This window comes from Prionailurus viverrinus, unplaced genomic scaffold (assembly GCF_022837055.1).
Source record: "Prionailurus viverrinus isolate Anna unplaced genomic scaffold, UM_Priviv_1.0 scaffold_60, whole genome shotgun sequence".
In the NCBI taxonomy this organism is placed as follows: Eukaryota; Metazoa; Chordata; class Mammalia; order Carnivora; family Felidae; genus Prionailurus; species Prionailurus viverrinus.
Window position 1 is genome coordinate 1023851 of NW_025927622.1, and position 21515 is coordinate 1045365.

Consider the following 21515-nt stretch of genomic DNA (forward strand, 5'->3'; position numbering starts at 1 on the left):
CCTTCATCTCTAAAAAGGGTTGAGACTCCCTCGCTAATGCTCTGTCTCTCAAAAATGCATAAATGTTAAAATTTTTTTTTAAAGAGTTGGGAAACATCCTGTTTTAGGGTTGTTGGAGGGGCTTGGAGGGTGAATGTGTTTGAGAAGTCAAGGGAGCAGACCCTGGGGCCAGGCCCCCTGGGTTCGACTCTCCCCCACCTCCCCCTTTACACTGTGTGACCCTGAGTGACAGAACCTCGTGTTTGTGTCATGTTTCCTGCCATGTCAAAGCAGGGCTCTCACCAAGGCTTCTCAGATGGTTTCAGCCCAAAGGATCTAGTGATGGCCCCTTGGACCTCAGTTTCCCTAGCTTAGATGCTCTTGACTCCTGGGCGCCTCCCAGCTCAGGGCTCCCTGGGACCTAGTGGGGGCACGGGGCACAGAACCTAACCAGCTTGTGAGCGAGTTCCTACGTCTACCTCCTGCCACCTCCGTTTCCTCCTCTGTAAAGTGGGGACAGCGCCAACAGCCTCCACAGTGGGTGCTGAGGGGCCTGACCTGAAACGCCACGCATCACCGGAATGCCAGGGCTTCCAGCATTAGGAGGAGAGAAAAAAAACCCCGCGATTAAGCCATGACACCCCATCGGTTTTCATACTTTTTAGGCACTTCCTGACTCAGACGTACTAAGATGTGCGCAGCGCGAGCGCCGCCCCCCCAGTGAAACCGATGCTCAGAGAGGGGCCTGGCCCCTCGCCCGCTCCCTCCCTCCCTCGCTGGTTCGCTGGTTCCTTCCTTCCTTCTCGCCACCCGGCCCTTCCCCGACTCAGCCGGCCCAGTCGGAGGGTGACTCTGGGCCTCGGTCCCTCAGCCTCCCGGCCAGGGCGCGGACGACCCCTCCCCGCCCTCCAGACCCGGGCTGGGGTCTCCCGCCCCCACGCGCAGGAACTCTCCAGCCGGCCCCTCCCTGCCCGCCGCGGCCGGACTCTGCCCCCGCCCCGCCCCGCCCTCCCGCCGCTCCCCTGCCCTCCGCTGCCCTCCCCTGCACGCCCCGCCCCGCCCCGCCCCTGCTGGGCCCAGCTCGGCGCCCATGTGACCCCGCTGCCAGGTCGGGGCGCGACGGGACGCGCTGGGACCGGCGTCGGGGGGCGCGGGCGCGGCCCGGGGCGGGGGCGGCATGGAACGGAGGTGGGTCTTCGTGCTGCTCGACGTGCTGTGCGTGCTGGTCGGTAAGAGCCGCGGGGCCCCGCGCGTGGCGGGGCGGACCCCTTCCCCGGCGGTGCGCGCCCAGGCGCCCCGAGGGCTGGTTTGTAGCGGGGGTGGGGTGGGGTGGGGTGGGGGCCGCAGGCGGGGGAGCTCTGGGGTGACCTCGGCGCCCACATCGTTCTGCGTGCCCCCCCCACCCCCTCGGCCGTCCCGAGTCGCGGAGGGTTTGCGTCCCCCGGCCGGGGCGGTGACTCACGCGGGCGGCGGTCCAGGTTCTGGGCGGCCGGGGGCGCGGCCGGGGGCGGGGCACCGCCGGGAGGACCTCCACCCCCACTCCCGGGATCGGCGTTCCCCAGGGGCACATTCAGCCGCTCGGTGGGATTCGAACCCCCTTCCCAGGCGGGGTGTGTGGGGAGGGGGTGCACAGGTGGAGAGAAAGGCTGGGCCCCGGGCTACGGGTGGACCCGTCGCCTCCGGCGGCGCAGACCAAACCTGTCGGGCGGGTTTGAGGGCCAGGCTGGGGGAGGGGGTGGCCCGAGGCCGCCCCCCTCCCCGCCCCTCCCCCAGGGCCCCGGGAACAAAGGCTGAGTGTTTGCTCCGGGGCGGTGCGGACAATGGCCCCGGAATTCTACCCCCCCCCCCCCCCCGGCGCGGGGAGGGGCCCCCTCGGGCCTAAGTCGCACCCCCCACCCCCTCCTTGTGGGGTTCCTGCACCTCCGCCGGGACGGAGGTCGCTGAAGGGCGGAGGGGTAATGCCCTGAAGGATCGCGCGCCAGCCCCAACCCTCTCCCTAACCCTAAGCTCTTTGGAGTGGGCCAGGTGGTAACGGGAAGAGGTCCACAGGGGGGACTAGCCATCCGCTAGCCCTAGCCATCATTTATTGAGCACCTGTTATTTACATTTAAACATCCGTGTGGCACTTATGTATCCCAGGCGCTAAGTGACATGCAAATAATTAAGTCTTTTCCACGGAACAGTCTAAGGGAGGTGCTGTTTCAGCCCAGAGAGGTTCAGGCACCTGCTGCAGGCAAGTGTCGCTTCTTTGTGCCAGGCGCTCGAGGCCCAGGCAGACCCCGCTACCATTCTTGAAGCTTCACGATATAAGAAGTTGGGTTTCATTGGGTGACAAGGACCCTGATGAAAAAATGGGGGGCAGGGATGATGTAAAGGCAGGGAGGTTCTGGAAGTGTCTGCCATGAGGGTGTGAACCAGAGTTTCCCAGGCAGGGAAAGGCCCCCCAGTTCAGTGCTTTGAGCTCTGCTTCCTGAATCCACAGCTCTGCTTCCAGCTGAGGGTGGTGAGCCTCCAGTGGAAGGGGCTGGGGCTGGGGCTGGGGGACAGGAGGCGGAGGCTAACCTTGTGGCCTGAGGCCCCTTGCGCCAGCCCCTGCCGTGGTTGGGTTGCGGGGATGGGGCTTGACTTGGTGGCTCAGCATATTCTAGCCCCGCCTCCCCGCTCCCCCCCAACTTTGGGGGTCTCCTGCCTGGCTTCTCTGCCACTACCCTTGCCCTACCTCACAGCAGCCTGAGGGAACCCGTTGAACGCATGCTCTGCTCCTTTGCTCCAAGCTCTCTGCTGTCTCCCACCTCACTCACAGCGAGATTCCCGTTCTTACAATACCCTCCAGTCCCAGTGTTCCAGCCGTGCAGGCAGGGTCCTTTGCTGTTCTCTGGGACTGCCTTTCCCTCCGCCTGGAGCTCTTCCCCAGATCTGCCCTGAACTTCCTCAGCTCCCTTGATCCACCTTCTTTTCTGTGTGGCCTCCCCGATTCCAGTCACGTTGACCCATGATTCTTTATCCCTAACACTCGGCTCCATGGGCAGACCTCTGTGTTTCCCTTGACTCAGCACTAAATTCGGTGTCTTAGGAGGAGGAGTTGGCCCTGCCTCCTGCGGTATTCATGCCAAAGAAGAGTCACACCCTTTTACACTTGTCACCTGCCCTGCTGGGGGGCAAAGGGCACCCTGCCTTCGTTTGTCACCCTTGGCTCAGCGGGGTCCTGGGACCCCAGTACTACAGCAATGCCTTTCATTATTCTGCCAGAACTTGTGGCTCCTGAATATGTCTTTGGACTGAGGCGTCGAGGCCCTTGGCCGGCTCAGGGTTAAAGGCAGGAATGCAGGTGTCTCAGCTCTGGCCCTTTCTGTGGTGCGTTCCTGGTCTCTCTGGCCTGCCTTACAGTGAGGGGCAGGGAGGGCCTCTCTTCTTTTAAAAGATGCTTATTAAAACACCTGCCTAGGCCAAGCCCTGGGCAGGCTCCGGGGACAGCCTTGCACATGGTGGGCCCCCCTCAGGTGTCCGTCAAGCCCTTTGGGTGGGGCTGACAATCAAGTATCACACTATGTTGCAGAAGTGCATACAGGCCCAGAGACGTGGAGAACAGAAATTGTGTTCTGTGAAAGGGGCGCCAGTGTGGGCAGTCAGGAAGGGTGGACGGAGCTCAGGGTTAGGGTTAGGGTTAGCTTGGTTGCATGGGAAGGTAGCTCGGGGACGGAGCTCGGTTGCATGCTTATGGAGTTTGCTCAGGGAGGAGAAAGGAGGCTGGATGGGAGTGAGTGAGGGGGGAGGTGGGGTGGGGGCTGTACAATGGGCCCGGGGAGGATTTTGGTGTTTATCTGAGGACGATGGGGAACCATGAGGGGGTTTTAATGAGGGAGCAGACTCCCATTCGCCATGGGGAAAGCTCCTTCTCGCTGTCAGGTTGACGCGGAGGTGAGGAAACCAGGGCGGGAAGGCCGAGGCAGGTGGCCAAGTGCCCGACAAAGGCTGGCATCTGTGGCCCCTGGGCTTGGCTGGTGGGACCACACAGCATGGGGAGAACCGTGTGGCCACTGGCTTCTCTCCCCTGCCCCCAGCCTCTCTGCCTTTTGCCATCCTGACGCTTGTGAACGCACCATATAAGCGAGGGTTCTACTGTGGAGATGACTCCATCCGGTACCCCTACCGTCCAGACACCATCACCCACGGGCTCATGGCTGGGGTCACCATCACAGCCACCATCATCCTCGTAAGGCAGGAGAGGTTGGAGGGTGGTAGGTTGGGTGCTGGGGGTGGGGCCAAGTTTTGCCCTGAATGGTATGTGGGGAAGGGGGCCCCCCCTTTGGAGTTCCCAGAATCCCAGCAGACTCAGGGAGGCCAGGCACCCCGAAGCCCTTTCTGTGGGGAGTCCGAGGCCCAGCGAGCCAGGGCTTGGTGGAGACCCTCACAGTTGCCTCCCCAGCCCAGCCATGAGTGCCCTCAGCGGCTCCCTGTGCAGGTCTCTGCCGGGGAGGCCTACCTGGTATACACAGACCGCCTCTATTCCCGCTCCGACTTCAACAACTATGTGGCGGCCGTCTACAAGGTGTTGGGGACGTTCCTGTTTGGGGCTGCGGTGAGTCAGTCGCTCACCGACCTGGCCAAGTACATGATCGGCCGACTGCGGCCCAACTTCCTGGCGGTGTGTGACCCTGACTGGAGCCGCGTCAACTGCTCCGTGTACGTGCAGGTGGAGAAGGTGTGCAGGGGAAGCCCCGCCAACGTCACCGAGTCCAGGTGGGTGCTGGATCGGCCGCCTTCACTCGGGGCGATGCTGGGGACCCTAAGCCACGGCTGTCCCCACCCCTGGGGGAGGAGTCGGGGCTAGAGCAGGACCCCCAGGCGCTGGATGTGGAAGGGTGAGCTTCCTGGAGGGTAAGGTGGGGTGAGGCCGGGTGGGGCCCGTGGGCCTGGGTTGGGGAGGTGTGGGGATGTGAGGTGGGGCCGGGATGCGGGGTCCTGAGAGGAACAGCCCCCCAGACCTCAGGCCCCGCTGTCCGGCTTCTGCTCTGTGCTCTCACATTCTCTGATAAACTTCTCAATTAATTGGCATCTATTTTCCTGTTTAAAATTTTGAAATAAAATTCACATCCCTAAAAATCACGAATTTAACTATTTCAATACGTACAATTCATTGATTCTTAGTACATTCACAGTGTCGTGCCGCCATCCCCACTCTCGTATTCCAGAATATGTTTATCATCCCAAGAAAGAAGCTCTGTGTCTATTAGTTACGAGGCCCCCGGCACTCACGAACCCCCTTCCTGTGGGTGGGTGTGCCTCTTCTGACGCTTCACGCACGTGGAGTCACACACCGTGCAGCCTTTTGTCTGGCCTCTCCCGTGTCTGTGCTCACATGTGAGGTGTGTGCGTTTCTGCCTCACTTCTTTCGGGGTTCTTGTTCTGTGCGTTTTCTTTGTGATTGTGATGTGTTCTTGACACGTGTGCCTTGATCACTGTGTAACGTCCTTTGTCTCTGTGAACGGTTTTTTTCTTTTCTTTTCATCGTCTGTTTTGTCCCATAGCAGCGTGGCCACTCTGGCTGTCTTTTGGTTGCTGTCTGAATGGAATGCTTTTCCCACGTTTGTACTTTCAGCCTGTTTGTGCGTCTGAAGGTATACGGCATATGCAAAGTTATGTCACTTTGTAAGTTTGTTTTGCAACCTCCGCCTTTTAATTGGAGAGGTTAATACATTTATATTTAATGTAATCCCCCATAGGAAAGAGCTTCTGGTGTTTTGTTATTTGCTTTCCACATATTCTTTTTTCCTGGCTTTAGAATTTCTTCATTACTGCCTTCTTTTACGTTAGTTACTGATTGTGCAGAAAGTTTGTGGCTATATAGCTCTGCCCCCCTTATGAGATTATTTTCACAAATTATATTTTATACATTGTGTGTTCATCAACTCAGATTTATAGTTACTGTTTTACTCAGGTTTTTGAAAAATGAGGCATAATTGACATAATTAATATGATGCGATGTTTGTTTTAGGTGCGCAACATGGTTCAACATTTGTATTTACCTTGAAATGATCACCACAATAAATCTAGCTAACACCCATCTGTATGTGCAGTTAAAAAATTATTTTTTTTAATTTTTATTTGTTTATTCAAAAAGAATTTTTTTTTAACGTTTACTGATTTTTTTGAGACAGAGAGAGACAGAGCATGAACAAGAGAGGGTCAGAGAGAGAGGGAGACACAGAATCTGAAACAGGCTCCAGGCTCTGAGCTGTCAGCACAGAGCCCGATGTGGGGCTCAAACTCACGAGCCGTGATATCATGACCTGAGCCGAAGTCGGACGCTTAACCGACTGAGCCACCCAGGCGCCCCAATTTATTTATTTTTGAGAGAAAGAGAGAGAGCACACAAGTGGCAGGAGGGGTAGAGACTGAGGGAGACACAGACTCTGAAGCAGGTTCCGGGCTCTCAGCTGTCAACATGGAGCCCAGCACTGGGCTTGAACTCACACACTGCGAGATCATGACCTGAACCAAAGTCAGATGCTTAACCAAGTGAACCACGCAGGCATCCCATAAAATTGTTAGAAAAAAATCAGGAATTACGAGCTCAAGTACGTGAATACTGATGGTCGTATTGTGTAACTACCTTGACTCGTGTATCTCAGATCTTTGTGTGAGCCTGAGCTAACTGTCTAGCACCCTTCATCTCTCCTGGAAAGACTCCCTTTTGGAATTTCTTATAGGGCGGGTGTTTGAGTAATGAATTCTCTCAGTTTGTGTTTATCTGGGAATGTCCGAATTTCTCCTTCATTTTTAGGAGGTGATTTTGCCAGACCTAGAATTCTTGGTTATTTTGAAAGTATCACCCCACTGCCTCCATGGGGTGCCTGGCCTCCACTGCCTCCATGGCTTCCATGGCTTCTGACAAGAAACTGGCTGCTAGTCGTACTAAGGACCCTCGTACCACAGCGGCCTCTTCTCTTGCCGTGTGCACGGTTCTTGCTTGACTGTCCTTGGCAGTTTGATTACGCTGTGTCTCTGAGCTTCTCCCGTTCGAGTTCTCAAGCTTCTTAGATGTGTAGATTCGTGTCTTTGATCCGGCTTGGGCAGTGTTCAGCCATTATGTCTTCAAATACTCTTTCTGCCCCTGTCTGTCTCTCCTCCCCTCTTTGGGCTCCCCCGTGTGTGTGGGCATCCCTGGTGCCTACCTCTTTTTCTCCCTTCTTACTCTGTGCCCCTCCAGTTGAATTGTCTCAGTTGACCTGTGTCCATGCTCACGGTTCTTTCTGCCCATTCAGACCTGCTAGTGATTTTTCATTTCAGATACTACTTACTGTTTTCAGCTCCAGAATTTCTGTTTGGTTCCTTTGGGTAACTTCTGTCTCTTTGCTGATATTCTCTGTTTAGTGAGACATTGTTTCCCTCTTTGAACAGATTTTAAATGGCCAGAGAAAAGTCTTTGTCCAGTAAGTCTAGCACCTGGGCATCCTGGGGACAGCTTCTGTTAACAGATTTCTTTTCACCCTGTGTATTGGCCACACTTTTCCCCCTGTATGCTTTGTGACTATTTGGTTGAGAACTGGGCATCTTTAATGTTGTCATGTAGCAACTCTGGAAATATCTTGTGCTCTCCCACCCAGCGATCATTGTTGCTCTTTGTTGCAGTTGTCGGTCGGTTGGTTAGCGACCTTTTGAACTAATTTTGTAAATTCTGTATTCTTTGTCCTGTGTGGCCATGAAGTTCTTTCTGTTAGCTGCACGATCAGCTAGTACTTGGACAGAGATTTCCTTAAACATCTGGCACTGGGAGAAAGACCTCTCTCTGAGTTTGCCGATGGGCTGTGTGTGCTGTGTCGGGGCCTGCCTTCCGAGCTCAGGCAGGCTTCCTGTTTGCGCAGCACCTGAAGGTCAGCCAGAGGTGAGAGCCAAGGGCTCCTTTCCTGAGCGTCCTGGTGGGTCCCTGTGCCTCGGCTGCCATGCATTGCCCTGGGCAGCAGTGACCGACATTTGCTGTAAAGGCTTCAGAGCAATCCCCCAGGTAGCTGCGTCGGCCACAGGAGAGTGGCGTAGCTCTGCAGATCCACCAGATGGGTCCAGACAATCACAAATCCGTGCAAAGAGGTCTGTTTTGCTAGTCCTGGTGGTGGCCACTGCCAGTGTGATTCCATTATGTTTATGGAGGGCTGGACCTTTGGAGTTCCTTAATCTGCCATTCTCTTGTCCACTGGTGTCCTTTTTGCTAAACCTTGAGCTTAATTCCTGCATCAAGAACCACAGATGGGAAATGATCCCCAAACTGTGGTGTTATCTGTTTGTCTGCCCTGGTTCTGAGTTTGTGGCCTACGGTATCCTTGTTAAAGACTGTGAGCCCCAGTTGGAGACTTTGCTTTGTGTGGTCAGGGAAATGAAAAGGGGCCACGTTTCCCCATAAAACCCTCCCTATGCTGGGCCCCAGACTGTGGGATACACAGGGGGCTGGGGGCCAGGGGCCCGGGGACTTCGAAGGCAGAGATGTCAGTGAGCTTCCCGGTCTCTGAGCCTGGGCCCTGGGCTCTGTTCCCTGTGCAGCCCCTCCTGACACCTGTGCTCTCCTTTCTTAGACTGTCTTTCTATTCTGGACACTCCTCCTTTGGGATGTACTGCATGATGTTCTTGGCGGTAAGTCTGTTTCCCAGGATTGGCTTGTGGGACTGGGCCTCAGTTTCTCCTTCTGCAAAAGGGGGAAGGGGAGGTGGTGATGGGTCGAGGTGACTGGTTTGTTCTTAGAAACTGGAGGCTCCCGGCCTGCTGGCTTTGTGTTCCTGGCCTCCACTCCCGTCTGCGCCCTGGGTGTGGGGTGAGCCCAGCGGGCTCCTGGGCTGATGGCTGCCCTCCGGCCCCCAGCTCTACGTGCAGGCACGGCTTTGCTGGAAGTGGGCGCGGCTTCTGCGGCCCACAGTGCAGTTTTTCCTGCTGGCCTTTGCTCTCTACGTCGGCTACACCCGAGTGTCTGACCACAAGCACCACTGGAGTGATGTCCTTGTTGGCCTCCTGCAGGGGGCACTGGTGGCCGGCCTCACGGTGAGCTCCTGGGTCAGGAGACCCACCCTGGGTGGGGGGATCCTCTTGCCCTCCCTACTCCACTCTTCCCCCTCAGAGCCCATCCCTCGCCCCCCACGACCTTCCCGTTCCCCTGCCCCCATCAGCCCTTGTCTTGTCTCCTAGGTTCGCTACGTCTCGGATTTCTTTAAGTCCCGGCCCCCACAGCGCTGCCTGGAGGAGGAGGAGCTGGGACGGAAGCCCAGCCTGTCACTGACGCTGACCCTGGGTGAAGCTGACCGCAACCACTATGGGTACCCGGTCTCCTCCTCTTGAGGCGGGGTCCTTCTGTGCATCTGCGTGTTCATGGTCCTGGCAGGGACCTCCGCTAGCCTGGTGGTGAGGGCTCCGGGTGCCCTGTGCTGGCCGCTGGTGGGCGTTCCACTAACCCTGCCTGCTGTGCACTGGACCAGGGGTCTGGGGGTGCACAGGGCAGCCCCAGCGTTTAAAAGAGGGACTTTGTCCTCTTTTCTCCCTTTTGTTGGATTAGAGGGGGACCAAGAGACCCAGCTAGATGCTGTTTTTGTAAAGTGTAATGTATATGTGGACTTTGAGTAAAATAGAGTGTTTGCTCGACAACTGATGATAGCCTCTATTCCTTATGGCCATTCTGAGCACTGTTCGTACAGCAGAGGGGGAGACACTTCCTTGCTTCGGGCTCAGCTGAGCTCAGGAGTCAAAGTGGCTGGTGGCAATGTTGCCCTTTGGAGATGCGGGGAGAGTGGTACACTCTTTCCCTGGCCTCACCCTGTGTATCTCTTCATCTGGCTGTCGATTCATAATTATCACACCCTTTAATAAACTGGTAAACCTAAGTGTTCCCTGATTTCTGTGAGCCACTCCAGCAAATAGAGACCCTAAGGAGGAGGTCATTGGGACCTTCCGGTCTAGGCAGTGGGTTAGAAGCACAGGTAACAGCCTGGGGCTTGTGACTGGCATCTGAAGTGGGGGGTGGGACCGAGTCCTTAACCTGTAGAACCTGATGCTGTCTTGAGGTAGAAGGTGTCAGAACTGAGTTCTTGGATACCCCAGTGGTGTCCAAGAATTGCTTTGTGGTTTTTTTTTTTTTTGAGGAGGGGCACTTCCTGGACGTTGAAATTGGGTCCAGAAACTGAAAGAATTGTCTATGAATCCATCTAGTCAAGAAGACAAATGAAAGTAACAGCCAGGCCTTTACTGGCTTCCTCTGGTCCTATCAGCAAGGGGAAAGCTGGAGAATGCACCAGCTGCCCGGTGCACTTTCCCCACGGCACGGCGCTTGGGTCAGGGGTCGGGTGCAGCAGCACGAGGCTCCTGCAGGTGTCTGGGCCCAGGCGGAGGGCTAGGACCAAGTGCCGAGTCAGTGGAGAAAGGTGTCTTCATGGCTCTCCCCTCACAATAGGGAGGCCTCTCCTGAAAGCACCCCTCCCCCATCCTGCTCCCCCAGTAGAGGTCCCCAAACGGAAACTCCTGGGAAGAAATTCACATATGGCTAAGGTATAGTCAGAGGGGCCGGAATCTGCAGAGCTGTACCCCAGGCCTCCTATGGTGGAGCCGGAAAGGTCACACATGGGGCATGGGCCTGGCACTGGGCTCCTTATCCCCCTTTCTGCTTGGTGATCCCCTCCAACTGACTGGGACCCTGCCCTTAAATCTTCCCATCTCGGACGTCCCCCCCTTTAACCGACATACCTGGGGTTCCTGGGGCTCCGAGTCTGCCCACATACTGTGTTCCTGGAGGGCTCACAAAGCTGCAGCTCCTTTGTCCTGACTCTTCCCCTGTGGTCACTCACCTGGGGCTTCGGAACCAGCTCCTACTCGGTCCGGGAATGGCGACTCCCCACCGTTCACCAAAGTGAAATAGACGTAAAATAGATGGAGACTAACCGTGAGAAGTGCATGCTTTTAAAAAGGAGACATGATCAAAATCTTAGTGTAGGGAAGGCTTTTGTAATTGGGGAAAACAGAAAATGAAGTTGAGGCAAACCTGGGGCCTGGGCCAGAGCAGTGGCTCACGAAGCGGCACGCACCGCGAGTGGCGGATCCTGCGTGCGTCCAAGAGGCTGGCGCCTTCAAATGATGCAGAGCATCTAGAGCTCACCTTTTCAGTGACATTGTCAGCAGTGAGTTTGACTTTTTCTTAATGTTTTAAATGTTTATTTTTGACAGAGAGAGAGAGAGAGAGAGACAGAGCGTGAGCGTGGGAGGGGCAGAGAGAGAGGGAGACACAGAATCCGAAGCAGGCTCCAGGCTCCCAACTGTCAGCACAGAGCCCCATGCGGGGCTTGAACTCACAGACCGCGAGATCACGACCTGAGCCGAAGTCGGACGCTCAACCAACTGAGCCACCCAGGTGACCCGTGAGTTTGACTTTTGTACTGAACAAGTGCAGGGGTGCTGGGGGGCTCAGTCGGTTAAGCGTCTGACTTTGGTTCAGGTCATGGTCTCAGGGTTCGTGGGTTGGGAGCCTTGCGTTGGGCTCTGTGCTGACAGTTTGGAGCCTGGAGCCTGCTTCAGATTCTGCATCTCCCTCTCTCTCTGCCCCTGCCCCCCTCTCTCTCTCGTTCTCTCTCTCAAAAATGAGAAGAAACATTAAAAAACATTAAATATTTGCAAAATGGGTGACTTACTGTTAACTGTTAATGTTTTATTTGCCCATAGAAGATGTCTTTATGCCACACCCCTCTTGGGGTGTTCTGGCCAGGCCTCAGGGGGATAATGTAGCACCTGGGGGCACAGATGCAGCCTTGAAGCCCCGGATGGAGACCATCTCTCTGGCCTCCGTGACCTTGCCCTTGGTGCTATGAGAGACAGGCAGGAGGGTGGCCTGGATGCCACAGAACGCCAGCGTGCTGGATGTCAGGAACTTGCTGGAGGCGTCAGGAAAGCCACCATGAAACTGCCCCGGGGCGCGGGAGCTGAGGCATCACAGGACACAGTAGAGGGCAGTGATGGAGCCCCGGGCCCAGAGCCGAGGCATCCCAGGACACAGTAGAGGACAATGGCGGAGCCCTTGCTGCACAGGAGGAGGACATACCCAGGCTCGGACTGTGTCTGTGTCAGGGAACGGGGCGAGGTTCCCAGCCGGAGCCCACAGGGAGCTGGGGCTCAGGGAGCCACCCTCTCTTCCCTGGTGCAGTGACCCTGAAGACCAAGGCCACAGTGATGGTTTGGGCCGTAACAGTGGAAACAGCCACAATAAAAACCACTCCAAATGCGGTTTGCTGGAGCATGTGGGTGGCTGTGTCGGGACGGCCGATGAACTGTAAGGTGGGGGAGTTGAGCAGCATGTAGCTGAGGGCCCTGTTGCTGGCTCTGAGTGGGAGAGTGCCTCGGTGCTTCCTGAAGACCCCAGGACCACAGCCGTGAAAATAGAGTGCTATATTGCCCAGACCTGTGTCCAGAGTCCTCAAAAGGCATAAAAGTCACAGTCTGCTTACTGTTTGAGTAACCACCACCCAGACACTTGGCATGCTGGTATGCATCAATGAGAAAGCAGAGATACAGTTTCTTGGGCCCAGTGGTTCTTACAGGTTAGGAAAGTTAGGACATATTGGTACACCAGGCAGAGACACAGGCAAGCTCTCACACACATAATTGTAGGGTTATCCTTATAGTTTCATGGAAAAACAGTAGTTTCTCTTTTCTTTTTACAAAGGGGATTTTTCTGTTGATTCTTTGAAACTCCTAAATTCTTAGCCATGGAAGTATCATTTCTCATGGCCTGTTCTCAATGCTCGATATTTCCCCCACTTTCTGATGTTAATTGTCTTTTGAAAAACCCTTCCTAACTGACTATTAGAAGATATGCAGGAATTTTTTTTTTAAAGTTTTTTATGCGCAAATGCTAGTGTGGTTTTGTAGGAGATCATGTCTCCTTTGGTATAGGTGAATACTGAATTAATTAGGAGTGAAATCTTGTGATGTCTATAACCTACAATCTTTCACAATAGAAGATGTCAAGCAAACATGGCAAATTTATAATAATTGCAAAGTCTGTGTTTGTGTGTAGGTATTCATTATGTCACTCTCTGTAGTATATTTTGAGAATTTTCATATTCAAAAAAGGAAAATTCTGCTCGAGTGAATTTTCCTAAGTCAACAGTATCCATTCATTTCCCAAATGAGTCCCTTTTTAAGCTGCAACAACATAAAATCCTAATTGAAAAACAAGATTATTATAATTCTTAGTGTTGGTTACCACCCTGATATAAGAGGGCAGTTTTTCCCCACTCATTAGTAGCAGTGGTGACACATCTATGCCCTTATCACTCTGAACACTTGGATTTAGATGGAGAGGGCAGGAGATACGGAGCTGTGACTAAAAAAACTATAACCCTCTTTCAACACATTTTCAGCACCTGGACAGCTCCTAGGGCTTCTCTACCAGCCCATGGACGCCTTCTGTGTCAGACATAAACACGCTCCCCGGTTTTTCTGTTAGCCTTATTTTTTAACCGTTGAGACTTGTAGAATGAAGTGGCCCAGTTTATATACTTAATAGCCCAATTTTGGGTGAATCCAGGACTTTGGATGGGAATCTCCAATCGGTAAAAGGCCAGAATTGCTGACCACAGGCAGCTGCTCTGTACAGGCACACAGCTCTTTCCTCTCATGTCTCACTCCTAGCTGCCAGAGGAACTTCTCCCTCTCACAGCGTCAGAGACAAATAGCCACGCCACATTCAGCTGCGATGTAGCAGCAACAGCAGCAACTCCAAGGCCAGAGCCGCATCCCTGAGGCCACCTGGTTCAGACCTGGGAACTGACCCTTGACCCTCTGCAGAAGACTAGGGTTAGGGTTAAGGTTAGGGTTAGGATTAGGGTTAGGTCCCAGGAGACTCCAGGCGCTGAACCCACAGCAGTGCAGTTGTCTCCCCTAAGGGCTGAGTGGAGTGCACCAGGGAGGGTGCCGGTCAGGATTAGTCTTTGGGTTCCAAGGCCAGACAAGTGTATGGGCCACTGGTCGGGTAGGCCTCAGGAATCCTCTCGGGCAGCTGTAGCCGGGCCTTGGAAACCACATGGTGTTCCAGGTTCTATGTGGAGGGATCCTGCACCGCTTCTTGACCCAGGCGTGTGGTGTTGTCAGACTTTGGTATTGGGTCCCCATGGGGAGATAGCCTTAGCTAGTGTTATGGTTTAGTCCACGGACGTCGCCAGAGCTGAAGCGACTCCAGTTTCGTGATCTCCCTCGAGGGCTGAAGTGAGGGCCCACGCAACGGTGCGGCTGAAGTGTAGGTTTAGGGTTGTAACCCGTGATCTCCCTCGAGGGGTGAATTGTAGGGTTGGAGAGAGGGTTAGGTTTCAGTTGAGGGTTCTGGTTAGGGGTAGGGTTAGGTCCCAGGAGGCTCAAGGCACTGACCACACAGCAGAGGAGTTGTCTCCCCGAAGCGTTGAGTGGAGTACACAACGGAGGGTGCCGGTCAGGATTAGTTTTGGGTTCCAAGGTTAGACAAATGTGTGGCCCATCCTTCGTGTAGGCCTCAGGAATCCTCTCGTGCAGCTGCAGTCGCGCTTTGGAAATGGCATGGTGATGTTCCACGTTCCATGCTGAGTATTTCTGCAGAGATTCTCGAACCCATGTTCATGCTGTTGTCAGACTTGGAATTGGGTTCCCATGGGGAGAGAGCCTTAGCTAGGGTTAGGGTTCGGTCCAGGGTCGTCGCCAGGGCCGATGCGACACCATTCTTATGAATTCCATGGAAGGCTGAAATTTGGGCACATGGGTGGGTGTGGGTCTCGTGTAGAGTTAGTTGAGAGATCATGTTAGGTTTAGGTTTAGGGGTAGTGTTACGGTTCTGTTTGGGGTTAAGATTAGTTCCCAGGAGGTTCCAGGCCCTGAACCTACAGCAGTGCAGTTGTCTCCCCAAAGGGCTGACTGGAGTGCAGAAGGGAGGGTACCTGTTAGCCTTAGTCTTTGCGTTCCAAGCCAGACATCTATATCCGCACACTTTGGTAGGCCTCAGGAATCCTCCTCTGCATCGGAAGCCGTGCTTTGGAAATGACATGGTGATGTTCCACGTTTCACACAGAATTATCCTGCACTACTTCTCAACCCATTGTGCGTGCTGTTGTCAGAGTGTGGAATTCGGTCCCCATGTGGAGAAAGCCTTAGCTACAGTTAGGGTTTGGGCCAGGGAAATCTCCAGGCCCGAAGAGACACCAGTCCTGTGATCTCCCTGTATTGATGACGTGAGGGTACATGCATGGTGCAAGCCAGGTGTAGGGTGAGTGTTAAAGTGAGGTGAGGTTTAGGTTCACGTGTATACTGTGGGTCACCGTTAAGATTAGGGCTTGGTCACAGGAGGTTCCTGGCGCTATACCCCCAGTAGGGCAGTTGTCTCCCCGCAGGGCTGAGTAGAGGGGTCTAAGGAGGGTCCCAGTCAGGCTGAGTTTTGGGTGCCATGGCCACTCCTCGGTTAGACCTCAAGAAGTCCCCTGTGGAGCTCCTTCTGGTCTTTGGAAATGACATGGTGATGTTCCAGGTTCCATACCGAGTAATCCTCCTCCACTTCTGGGCCCCATGTCTGTCATGTCCTCAGACTTAGGAATTGGGTCCCCATTAGGAGAAAGCTTTAGCCAAGGTTAAGGTTCGTTCCATGGACATTGCCAGGGCCAAAGCGACACCAGTGCCGTGATCACCCTGGAGGACTGAATGAGGGTCCATGCGTGGTTGCGGGTCATGTGTAGGGTTAGGTTTAGAGTTAGGGTGAAGTTTAGTTTGAGCGGTATGTGAGTGTCACAGTTAAGGTTAGGGTTAGGTCCCAGGAAGCTCCAAGCGCTGAAACTCCAGCAGGGTAGTGGTCTCCCCAGAGGATTGAGTGTAGACCTCATCAAAGCAGGCTGTTCAGGCTTAGTTTTTGTGTGCCAGGGCCAGCCTCGTGTGTGTGCCATCTTCAGTTGGGCCTCATCAACCCCCTTGTGCAGCTCCATGTGGGCATTGGAAATGTCATGATGATGTTCCATGTTCCATGCCGAGTAATTCTGCACTGCTTTGGGCCCTTTGTTTGTGGTGTTCTCAGAGATAGGAATTGGGTCCCCATCCAGAGAGGTCCTTAACTAGGGTTAATGTTCTGTCCGGGGACTTCACCAATGCCGATGTGACACCATTCCTGTGTGTCTTGTGCGTTGAGTTAGGGCTTGGGATTGGGTTTGGTGTTAGGGGTTAGGGTTAGGGTTAGGGTTGGTGTTAGGGATTAGAGTTAGGGGTTAGAGTTAGGTTTATGCATTAGGATTTGGTTTAGGGTTATGGTTAGTGTTTAGGGTTACGGTTAGGGGTTAGGGTTTGGAGTTAGAGTTAGGTTTAGGCGTTAGGTTTGGGCTTGGGTTAGGCTTAGTGTTAGGGTTATGGTTTGGGTTTGAGAGTTAGGGTTATGGTTAGATGGTAAGGTTAGGTTTAGGTGTTAGCGTTAATGTTAGGGTTTGCGTTAGGTTTAGGGATAAGGTGAGGTCTAGGTCTAGGACTAGGGTTAGGGTTATGTGTTAGGGGATTTGATTAGGGTCCGTGTTAGAGTTTTATGGTTAGGGTTAGGGTTAGTTTTGGTTTTTATAATTTTAGGGGTAGTGGGTAGAGTTAGAGCAGTAGGGTTAAGAGTTTATGGTTAGAGTTATAGGGTTAGGGTCAATTTAGTGTTAATTTGTGTTATGTTTAACTTTATGGTTCGGTAGGGTTGGGGTTGGGTTTACGCATAGGGACAGGGGCAGGGTATAGTATTAGTGTTTTGGTGAGGGTTTCGCTGTTAGGTGTAGGTGTTGGGATTTGGGTTAGCGTTAGGATTAGGGCTACGGAAAGAAGTAGGTCATGCTTGCACTCCCACTTTGAGCGGGAGGATGTTCATGTGTGGACACCGCCCTCCATCTGTAGGTATTGCGTTCATTTTATCGCCCCTGTCTCTTTGCGCTGGAGGTTGCCTTGCCCCATTCCAGTTTGGCTCTGGAGTGTTTCACACCGTCAGCCTGCCGTCTCTCGGTTTGGTAGGATTTCACGTACTGTCTCATCTGTTTTTAGTGCATCAGGTGCATAGTTTTAATCTCTTCTCTTTATCATTTATTTCTCCTCTGATTTTAAGTATTTTCTTCATTCTGCTCTTTGGGGATTTTGTTTTTTGTCCTTTGTCTGGCTTTTATAGTCATAATGTTATGGAGTTTACTTCTGGTTTTTTTTTTTTTTTTTTTTTTTTTTTTTTCCTGAGGCAGACCTGTATTGCTATAAACTTCCCTGTTAGAACCAGTTTTCCTGCTTTACAGAAGTTTGGATTGTTGTGTTTTCATTTTCATTTGTTTCCATTTCATTTTGGATTTTGTCTTTGATTTCTTGGTTGAGCCATTGATTGTTTAGTAGCATGTTATTTAACTTCCATGGTTTTTTGCCTTTTCCAGATGTTTTTTTCTTGTTGTAGACTTCTACTTTCATAGCATTGTGGTTTGAAAAGACACATGGTATGACATTGATCAGTTTGATTTTGGTTTGGCTTTGTTTTATGACGTAATATTTTATAGAGTGTGGAGAATGTTCCATGTGCACGTGAAAAGAATGTGTATTGTGCTGTTTTAGGATGGAATGTCTAAAATATATGGGTTAAGTCCATCTGGTTTACTCTATCATTCAAAGCCACTACTTCCTTGTTGATTTTCTGATGGAATGATCTTTCCATTGATGTCATTGGGGTGTTAAAGTGCCCTACTATGATTGTGTGACTATTAATTCTTTAGTTCTGGACTGTTTTGTGTATTTGGATGCTCTCAGGTTGAGCGCATGTATGTTTACAATTGTTCTATCTTTTTGTTGGATTGTACCTTTTATTAGTATAGTGTCCTTCTTTGTTTCTTGTTACAGTTTTATTTTTAAATCTATTTTGTCTGATATAGGTATGGCTACTGCAGTTTTCTTTTGATACTTTAGTTCTATAATTAGTCTTTTGTAGGTAGAAAATAGATGGGTCCTATATTTTATTCATTCTATCACCCAGTGCCTTTTATTATGAAGAGAGAGAGCACAGGCATGGGAGGGCAGGGTGGGGGGAAAGGGGGAAGAGGGAGACAGAGAGAGAGGGAGAGAGAGAATGAGAATGAGAATGAATCCTCACCAAGTTCCATGCTCAGTGCAGAGCCCAGTTGGGGCTCAATCCCATGATCCTGGGATCATAGCCTGAGCCGAAATCAAGAGTCGAAATCTCAAGCGATTGAGCCATCCAGTTGCCCCTATCTGTCACCCAGTGCCTTTGATTTGAGCATTTATTCTGTTTCCATTCAAAGTAATTGATAGACATGTACTTGTCTTATTATTACTTGATGTTGGTTGTTTCTGAATTTTTCTGATCCTTTCTTCTCTTTCTCTTTTTTTGGTTTGCTGGGTTTCTTCATAATTTCACAGGTGAAATTGCTTGCCTTTATACTCTGCATATGTATTAGTGGTGTTTGGTTTGTGGTTATTATTAGGTTTGTACCTAACCACTTCTGCATGTAGAAGTCTATATTAAGTTGATAGTTATTTAAGTTTGAACTAGTTCTTTAGTCCTCTCCTCCCCGTGTTGTAGCTATGTAGTGTTCCTATTTCAAAACCTTTCATATCGTGAATACCTTGACTGATGTTTTACAGATATACTCACTTTTATTGCTTTTGCGTTTTGCACTTTAATATTGTCACTTTAGGTGTTTCTTTCCCACTTAAAGAGTCCCCTTTAACATTTCTTGCAGGGGTGGTTTGTTGGTTGTGAACTCGCTTAGTATTTATTTGGGAACCTCTTGATCTCTCCTTCCATCTGCATGATAGTTTGCTGGATAGACTCTCTTTGGCTGCAGATGTTTTCCATTCAGCACCTTTACCATACCATGCTGGTCACTTACAGTTTCAAAGTTTCTTCTGAAAAACATCCAGTGATAACCTTATGGGGTTTCCCTTGTAGGAAAATGTCATCTTTTGTTTTCCTGCTGTGAAAATTTTTCTTTATCACGACATTTTGCGTTTGATTACTATATGACTTGGTGTGGATCTGCTTCTGTTGAATATATTGGGGGTTCTTTGTGCCTCCTGCTTCTGGATTTTTTTCCTTCCCTGCATTAGGGAAGTTTCCATCTATAGTGTCTTCAAATAAATTTTCTGGTTCTATTTCTCAGAGTTCTGAGAATGAGAAATAGGACAGAAAAGACCTACTGAAGGTTCTCTGATGAGTCACTGGATTTGCATGCGTGGAAGATAGATTTGGGACTCAAATGAACAACCTACCTTTAACTTCAAAGAACTAGAAAAAAAACAACAATGTACATCCAATGTTCTCAAAAGGGAGAAAGTAATCCATATGAGAGTGCAAACCAATGAAACTGAGACCATGAAATCAATAGAAAATATGAAGAAGACCAACAGTGGGTTTTCAGAAGAGTGAAACAAAATTGTCAAGACTATACCTAGACTATGCTAAGACAGAGGGAGGACCCAATTCAAAAGAATTATAAATAAAAGAGAAGACATTACACCTTATACCAAAGAAACATAAAGCAGGCAAAGAGGTGACTACGGCCAAATTAGATGCCAGCAAACCGCCTACCTGGAAGAAATGGATAGGTTCTTAGAAACACACAACCTACCAAGACTGTATCAGGAAGATATAGAAGGTTTGCACAGACCCATTAAAGGAAGACTGTATCAATACAAGAAGATAACCAATGCAAGTAAATTGAATCAGTAATCGAAGTTCTCCCAGGGAAGAAAAGCCCAGGACCAGGTGGATTCAATGGTGAATTTGACCAAACGTTTGTAGAAGAACTAACAGCAGTCGTCTCACTGATTCAAAAGGAATGAACACCACCAAATTCATTTCCTGAGACTGGAATTACCCTGGTAGGAAGCCAGAAAAGGATACTACCTGAACAGAAATCTATAGGCCAGTATCCCCGTGATGAATATAGATGAATAATTCCCAGTAATATACAGGCAAACCAAATTCAGCATCACCTTAAAAGGATCATTGACGTGATGAAGGGTTTTCTTCCTGTAAAGGCAGGATGTTTCAGAAATGGAAATCAATCAAAGTGACCCCTCACATAATTGAACTAAATAAAAATCAACCAGAACCAGACTCTTAACTATAAATACAAACGGAGGATTACTAGAAGGGAGGTGGGCAGGGGGATGGGTTAAATGGGTGATGGGCTAAGGAGGGCGCCAGTAGTGAGGAAAACTGGGTGTTGTATGTAAGTGATGAATGACTACATTCTATACCTGAAACTAACATTACACTGTATGTTAACCAACTGGAATTTAAATAAAAACTTGAAAAAATAAATACTAAAGAAATACATAAATAAATTTAAACTAAAATCAATACATTAAAAAAAAAAAAGAAAACTCATGTGATGATGTCAATAGACACAGAAAAAAAGTTATGAGAAAATTTGATATTCATTTGTGCTAAAAACTTCTTTAAAAATTCAATGTAGAAGGAACATATCTCAACATAAGACAGGCCATGTATATGAAGCCCACAGCTAATATCATACTCAGTAGTGAAATTGTGAAAGATTTTCCACTAAGATCAGGCACAAGACAAGGATGCCCTACATATGTGAAGGGGATTGGGTGATGCAGACTTCTGGTTATGGAATGAATGAATCACAGATAGAAGATATAGCATAGGGGACATAGAGAATGGTACTGGAGTAGTGATGCATGGTGACAGATGATAGCTACACCTGTGTTAGGGTAGCAGAATGTATACATTTGTCCAATGACTATGTTGTTCATCTGAAACTAATGTAACGTAGTGTGTCAGCTATTCCCAAATAACATGTTTTTTTTTTAAACAAGGTAAAGGACTGAAATAAAAAGTTTAATGTAAAAGAACCTGTTAATATCTAATCAAGAAATGCAGTGAAGTTCCAAAATAGAAAGTCACCATATCAAATTCTGTAGCATTCCTATACACTAACCCAATTATCTAAGAAGAAGTAATGAAAACAATCCCACTTACAATAGCATCAAAAACAATAAAATTTATAAGAATAAATTAAACCAAGGAGGTGAAATATCTCTCTACATAAAACTATAAAACCTGTGTGCAGAAATGGAAGAAATCCAATTTGGATGAAAGAAACAGGAGAACACACAAGTCAGTGAAAAGCCATCCCATGTCCATTTCGGAGGAATTAATATAGATACAATGTCCATACTACCCAAAGTCATCTAGAGATTCAGTGCAATCTCTATGAAGACTCCGATGCAATTTTTATGCAATTAGAAAATCATATCCTAAAATGTATTTGGAACCACAAAAAGACCCCAAGTAGCCAACGCAAGAAAGAACAAAACAGGAGGCATCACACTTCTTGACTTCAAGCTTCATTCTAACAGAAAGAAATCAGTTATGTCACTGGCATAAGCACACACACAAGACAATGGAACAGAAATTGAGAGCCCAAACTAAACCCATGCATGCACAGTCAACTAGTATTTGACAAAGGAGTCAAGAATACACAGTGGAGAAGAATAGTCTCTTGAATAACTGGTGCTGGGAAAAT

The 21515-nt window shown here is 50.3% G+C and overlaps 1 protein-coding gene across 6 annotated transcripts; it reads left to right on the forward strand.

Annotated features, from left to right (window-relative positions):
* The first annotated feature begins 324 nt into the window (after window positions 1–324).
* On the forward strand, window positions 325–9839 carry PLPP2 (phospholipid phosphatase 2). 6 transcript variants are annotated; one of them, XM_047848361.1, is made up of 6 exons: window positions 325–1208; window positions 4041–4192; window positions 4394–4719; window positions 8547–8604; window positions 8830–9006; window positions 9151–9839. In XM_047848361.1, the coding sequence occupies exons 1-6, from the start codon at window positions 1157–1159 to the stop codon at window positions 9298–9300; spliced, it is 915 nt and encodes a 304-aa protein (XP_047704317.1). In that variant the 5' UTR covers window positions 325–1156; the 3' UTR covers window positions 9301–9839. The 6 variants fall into 6 exon arrangements, with proteins under 6 accessions (XP_047704317.1, XP_047704318.1, XP_047704320.1 ...); XM_047848362.1 differs by having other exon boundaries at window positions 326–1208; window positions 4406–4719; XM_047848364.1 differs by having other exon boundaries at window positions 331–1208; window positions 4529–4719.
* Window positions 9840–21515: the final 11676 nt, after the last annotated feature.

What these genes read in the sequence shown, in the direction of transcription:
- PLPP2 (XM_047848361.1), top strand. Translation starts at nt 1,157, where the DNA reads ATGGAACGGAGGTGGGTCTTCGTGCTGCTCGACGTGCTGTGCGTGCTG. An exon ending in TCACAGCCACCATCATCCTC is followed by an intron (nt 4,193 to 4,393) that starts GTAAGGCAGGAG and finishes AGACCCTCACAG; the next exon opens with TTGCCTCCCCAGCCCAGCCA. An exon ending in GCCAACGTCACCGAGTCCAG is followed by an intron (nt 4,720 to 8,546) that starts GTGGGTGCTGGA and finishes CTCCTTTCTTAG; the next exon opens with ACTGTCTTTCTATTCTGGAC.